This window comes from Atta colombica, unplaced genomic scaffold (genome assembly GCF_001594045.1).
Source record: "Atta colombica isolate Treedump-2 unplaced genomic scaffold, Acol1.0 scaffold55, whole genome shotgun sequence".
NCBI lineage: Eukaryota > Metazoa > Arthropoda > Insecta > Hymenoptera > Formicidae > Atta > Atta colombica.
The window spans coordinates 292682-299790 of record NW_017259545.1 but is presented as its reverse complement, the minus strand read 5'-3'; the positions used below and the strand labels follow the sequence as shown (position 1 = coordinate 299790).

The following is a 7109-nucleotide window of genomic DNA, read 5'->3' as shown; positions in this document are numbered from 1 at the left end:
TATATATATATATTAAGAAAAATGTGTATATATATATATATTAAGAAAAATGAGAGAAGATTCATATAATTGGTTGTTAAAAAAGATACAATTATCATTTTATTTTGCTAATGAAATGTTTATTTAATTAACAGATACAGTGTTTCACGCTGTACTCTTACTAATTTTATAGTTACAATAGTAAGTCTACAATTTTAAGAAATTCTAAGCAAAATGCGATTTCTTTAACAAAATCGCATGATCAATCATTTTTTACTGATTACTGTGGAATATCTTATTATTCTGTTGAACAAACGTATACAAGATACCTTTATAAAAAAATAGAAATTTCTCACGATGATATGTAACAACGCACAAGCACATACTTGAAGACAATACTAAATAATTATAGAAAAATAGTCTACTTATGCTAAGTACGCTGAAATATTAAACTTTACATAATGATTATCATTATGTATAAGCTTTATTATTTACACTCTTTTTTTAAATGTCTCTTTGTACGTATCAATTATATACAACATACATAATTCTCTTAACTGTGCTATATGACGAGAGCAATAACCAGTCATTGAGGTCATTTGGCATTACAAATTAGTAAACATACACACACACACACACACGCGCGCGCGCGCGCGCGCGCAAATACACGCACACACATATAGGTTATACAATATATATGTGTGTACACAATCATATTTATATGATGTATATACATATGTATGTTATACAATACATATGTGTGTACATATTAAAGTTATTATATGATAGATATGCAAAATTTGCAATCGCATTTTTAGGATTCTTTGTGCCCAATATTATTCATACAAATTGTTATTGTGTAATTATTCTAGAATAGAATAGAATAACTGATAAATCCATCGAGAAATATATCTAATATTAAACTTTTATAAAACATTAAAGGAATAGCTAAAAGCTTATTCCTGAATGAGATTTGGAGGTAGAAGTACAAGGCAAATATGATTGAGCTGGTTGTTAGTGATGTTAAAAAAAAAATACAAGGAACGCGTTACAATTATCAAGGAATGCATGATGTCGAATACTTCGAATACTAAAGAACGATTAGAAAATAACTCCCAGAGGAATTGTTATGATAATAAATTACATGATCAAATTCTCTTAATATCTAAATGTGAAAAATAAATATATTTATTAACAAAAAATGTATACTGCTAAACGTATCGTCTATTTTTTGGCGTTTTACGACATCTTCGTCCTCCGAAAATCGCAATGATACAGATGACTATTATGGCAACGAGAACTGCGCTTATGGCCCATATCGCTTTACTAGTACTAATCTTTGGTGTGCTATTTTCTGTGTCGTTCGAAATATCGGGCATCGATGATAAGGATTCGTTAAAAGAGACTTGAGTTGTTAAGTCGAACTCAGAATTTTTCGGCTTATCGTCCATGTATATGGACGATTTAGATTCTAAAGACTTTTCTATTTTTGATTGCATATTTTTCGTGTTACTTGTTATTTTGTATGATGCTTTTGTATGATGCTTTACTATTCTGTATGTAGTAGTAGGACTCGGAGGCGTTGTAGGAGTGTTGATCTCTAGCAAGGTATGTTTCTCCAATTCTTCAAGTTCTTTCTCCGCTATTGCTCCAGATTTGTATTCGAAGTTTTCCTCGTTTTCTTCAATAAATTCTTCTAGCGGTGTGAAATACTGAATAAGTGCATCCGCAGATATATCGTCTATATCAACGAATTTATTGAGGACATCTTGCCACTCGCAGGCTCCACTATGTTGAATCATTTTTCTATATACGGATAGAAAAAAAGTTAATAAAATTAAAAGTTTATCGAGATAAATTTATTCATTAAATAAGAACGTGTATATATATATATATATATATATATATATATATTTTATATTAACTTACATTATATTATTATTCATTAATTTTCCATCAAAATTATATCTAATTTCTGTCGAATCCATGTTATATTCATATAATTGAAAAGATAGCAATATACCAAGAATTTTGCTGTATTAATAAAATATTTTTCATTATTTTATTACTATAATAGATAATATAATTATGTACATCTATAAAAATTGATTAGTACTTACGAAAGATATGGTTTATTTCTAACAATATGACTATCGTCTATGAAGGTAGGATAATTCATATCAATAGAAGAGATACCTTCATACTCTTGCCTAACATAGAAAATTAAAACTTTAGATATTATAATTTAGATATTATATTGTGTAAATTATATCGATATTTCTAAAAGTGTTACAATGTACTGTCGGATAGCCGGCGAATAAATTAATAGAGTCTAATGAAATTTCAACTTGAAATCCCTTATTTACAAATCTAGCACTATGTGCGAAGCCAACAACGCTCCACTGTTATCATATCGTTATTTCGAATGTCTATGTATATTTTTAAATAATCTTAGAGTTCTCTTTGTTTTCCTACAATATCTACCTGTAATTCCACCAAGATGTTATCAAGTCTGCTGGATTTGTAATATTTTCTCGAATTGCATTTAATCTCCATAAATCAGCTGAGTAATAATATGCTAATCGTGGAAATATACTCAAGGCAGTTATCATTAAAGATACAATCATTTTTTGCTGATCATCCTTAATATTATTCATTAAATGAGTATGATTGAGCCATGCAGGACTTGTCGATAGTATTCCAAATAGTGTTGATATACCTTCTTCTAATCCTAAGATCAGATATCTTTAATGTCGAATGCTATTTTAACATTTTTTTTACCATTGACACACATGTCGAATAAATTAATATTCGTATTTAATGAATTAATATTTTCTTACCAGAATATCTGTTCACTGTATCAAGAACTGGAGTATTTTCTACAGTCATTTGATTAAATAGTACTTTACCAACATCTTCATGTGCTACCAAGAAATTGCTTATTGTGGCTTTGGAACAAGTAGAAACTCTAAAATAATATTTCAATTTAGCAAAATACTATTAAATTGTGTGATGCTATTAATACATAATAATAATACTAAGCAAACTCTAAAAGACGTCATAAAGATGTCTTTTAAATATATCATCTGAGAAATAAATTGTATATTTATAAAATTGTATATTTCGATGTACATACCTCATTGTACCATCTCGACAAAAGTTTAACAATCTAGATGGACACTGTTGATTAAATTCACTCTTATCCCAAAATTCTGCTTGCGGAACTTGTTTCAATAATAATGAACCCAAACTGGATGCAGTCTTGTACAGGGATTTTCCTACATATTTCTATATATAATTTAAAAAATTTCAAGTGTTATTATAAAAATCTGATTATAATCTGTAAGTTTAACATAAACATGAAACGGCAATCTTTACCTTTTTCCAGAGATTTTTTTTGAGATCATAGATTGACTCTGAGTAGGGTAACGCATCTGATGATACATCTGCCCAATCGTATCCTTGTAAGCTATCTTTTGAATGGAATCGTAAAAAATTCAAGTGATACAGTAGAATAAAAAATAAAAGTTACAAAAATTAATCAAATGTTTGCTATTTTTACGTACACTATTGTTAGCTTACCGAATAAATAAGCCGGAAGTGTATCATTTATAATAACATTGTACTTTCGAGCCAAGTTTGTACCGACAAATTTTACAATTTTCTTGTGAAGATTATTAATCCGATTCCATTCATTATTTATTTTGTCGTATCCACCAGAATATCCTGACAGCATTTCCCAATATTCCTCAACATTTTTGATACCTACAATTAAATATATTTGAATATTATTCTCATTCAAAATGTTTAACACGTATTATACTGATCATTTATATTTGACGTATAAATTATCTATGTAATCCTTATATTTACACTAACCGTTTTGTTTTGCAGCTTCAGCAACGAGTAGCAAATTGTTTGAATAATTTGTCACTAATGGTATAAATTGGCGATACCAAGCATTCCAAGCAGTTTGTTTATCTTCTAGTTTTCTACTATGAGAGAACAAATATTCCACACCTAAAGTTATATAATTACAATAGTTGTATTATACAGTTGGTTTATAACTACTATACTAAATCTCTATCATAATATGGATATTCGTTGATAAGAAATAATTCTTATTTTTTTATGTGATACGTTTTATGTGATTAAAACAATAAAACTATACCTTCTCGTGAATAGTTTTGCGATTTATTAATATAATTGATAATTGATCGTTGCAATTCCACGATACCAACGAAATGAATAAACTGTAAGTTATAAAATAATATAAAGTATTATATAAACTATTAATTGTATAAATTATTAATTGTAAAATTAAAAAGCGTCTCTTACCTTCCTCCAATCTTCGTTTTTTAGTAATGTGTCACCAGGTTTTTCAATCATGTCATATTTATATTGAAGAGATGTTTTCAGTTCTTTTGTATTTTTTATTTGATCGATTATTTCATTTTTTTGCATTTTCGTAAATTCTGTATAATTATATTGCTGTATCTCCTAAAATATAACAAGATAGAAACTTATTATTTAATTTATTATTTATAGAAAAACAAATCATTATTATTAAGCAATAATTTAAATAGAAAAACAAATCATTATTATTAAGCAATAATGTAATAATAAGTATACTTACCCATATCGACAGTGTTTTATTGGAAGGTGACAAGATAAATGACCACTGAACATTGGCAATGTTATAACATATATCTTCATAATCTAATTCGATTAATTCGAAGAAAGCTTTAGCTTCATCCTCCAAGAGAGTTTCTCCGTGTGGAGCAGTGGTTACATAAACAATAAGATTAAAAACAATCCAATTCCATTTCGATAACATCTCTTTGACCTGCAAATAAAATGTTTGTTTTAATTTGATACTGCAAATTAGTACAATGGAAATAACATGTAACACAGGAATATAATATCGACTTGTCGACTAAAAATTTAACTTTTTGCCAACAATGTTAAACTTTAAAGGCACAGTCAATTTTTTTATCATGAATTTTGATAAATATAAATCTGTAAAAAATAAGTAAAATATGATCCAATTCTTCTATAATAATAACAATTTGTTGAAACTTTCACATATATATAAGAATTTTTTAAGGTTCTTATACGGTCGAAAATGGTACAAAAATTTGCATTGCAGTTCGAAAACCTAAAACGAAGGATAAAAATTCTCATTGCGATTCCGATAGAGGATTAAAAATATTGGGCATAATAAATCACATATATGTTACAATTGTGCCTCTTTGTCAAGAAAGTTAAATCTAAAATTTCTTTCTTTCTAAATTAAATATAAAAAAGTATAGCAAGGGGAACGTTAATGTGTCGCGCTTATATATATTTATATTGAGATACGTTCTATCATCTATTTGCTTTATGTCCATTTCTACTAACATAGATTAACTTTAATCTCGGTTTAATTTACTCTTTACCTTTTCCTAATTCTTAAAACTATTATTGTTCATAGAGATCGAATGATGCATTCAAAGCTAATTTAGAAAAATATATAAGAGGCATTCCACGTCAAATACTGGATGTTATTTTTTTTAATTTGCTAACGTATTCTATAAAAATATGAGACACGTGTTTTCGCATCAAAAAAGTTTGATTTTTCATACATTTTCATACATTTAGCATACATCAACAAATTAAAAAAAAAAATTTTAATGATATTTCAAAGGTACCCGGAATGTCTTATAAACTTTATGACGCAAAGTATATTTAAGGGTGTGTCGTAATATCATTATCAAATATTACGCGGTAAGCGAGTTAGTCATCTGTACTGCGCTGCTATTGGTCACTTATTTAATGCGTGCAAATTTGACAAAAAAGTAATAGATACGTTGAAAATTTATATTTTAATATTTTTTAGAAAAAAAAAAACAATCACGCACGCACGCACATCTATTAAATGAAGGAAAACCTATTCTAACCTATTCTAAATGGATACATTTAAATAAATTACATAATTATGTTTCAAAGTTGATACTTTGAGAAACTATCAACATTATTATCAAGCAATAATTTACTTTCATAGATCATTAATTACAAAAAAGAATACCGAGAGAGAAATAAATTGATGATGATTCAGATGATACTTGATTAGACAATCAATTAGCTTGTAAATAAAATTGAAAATAAGTTGAGCTTTATGAAGAGAAAGAGAAAGAGAAAAAAAGACGATAAATTTTCTTTACAAAAGATATTTCTATCATTTCTATGTTAAAATGATGAATTTATTTAGAATATAGAAAAGTAGGCTCGTATAAATACAACGCAATAAATTAAAATGTCAAGACTTTTTTTAAAAAATGAGTAAATATAGTTAAGTAGAATATAGTTAAATAAAAAATATAGTTAAGCAGAAATTTCTCTTTAATTACAATCATATAATGCTATAAATATATATAATGCTATAAATTTCATAGTTGAAATGAAATTCATAGCTATATTTGTTCGTTTTTTAAAAAAAGCCTTGACATTTTAATTTACTTAAAATTATTTTATGATAATGAGATGCTTAAGCATACTGCAATTATAATAATAAGTTTTCATAATACATTCATAATACATTTCATAATACATTCAATTATTGCGGTCAATTGGAATGAACGTTGATTCTTAACAGCAAGTTTGCAATAATACATAAATAGACGCAACAATTTAGTAGTTTAGTAAAGTCTTGAAAAACGCATGAAGAAAATCAATGCAAGAAATTAATCATTAATTTTGAAACAAATAGAATCTCTAAAATAACATTTTAATAATGTGTTCTTAAATTGTAAGAAATGAAAGGCACACAAATAAACTTTATGTATTTTGAAAGTTAATGGAAATGATAGAATATAGATATCGATTCGAAGATAGCGATTCAGATACTTTTTGTCGAGTTCATCTCTAATCGGAAATTTACATATATGTAGATTTTATATGTAGATTTACATATATGTAGATATATGTAGATATCTTTTTCAGGCTTTTAAATTATTCAAGAAAAAGTATTCTGCTAGAAAATCATTCTAAATGTTTTTTTCGGGAAAAGGTATAACACTATGAGATACTATGAGATGCTAATAAATTAAAATAATCGAAAAAATAAAATATTCTTTTGAGCGCAGAAACCG

General features: G+C 26.9%; 1 protein-coding gene across 1 annotated transcript in view; it reads right to left on the bottom strand.

The window, feature by feature from the left end:
* Nucleotides 1-424: 424 nt before the first annotated feature.
* Nucleotides 425-7109, bottom strand: part of LOC108692019 (angiotensin-converting enzyme 2-like) — a 14420-nt gene continuing 7735 nt past the window's right edge. Inside the window, 12 exon segments of the mRNA XM_018200103.1 lie at nt 425-1785; nt 1909-2013; nt 2100-2189; nt 2464-2710; nt 2820-2947; nt 3116-3267; nt 3358-3452; nt 3562-3744; nt 3859-3999; nt 4151-4232; nt 4318-4479; nt 4616-4825. Of these exon segments, the coding sequence (XP_018055592.1) occupies nt 1191-1785; nt 1909-2013; nt 2100-2189; nt 2464-2710; nt 2820-2947; nt 3116-3267; nt 3358-3452; nt 3562-3744; nt 3859-3999; nt 4151-4232; nt 4318-4479; nt 4616-4825 (2190 nt within the window). The 3' untranslated portion in view covers nt 425-1190.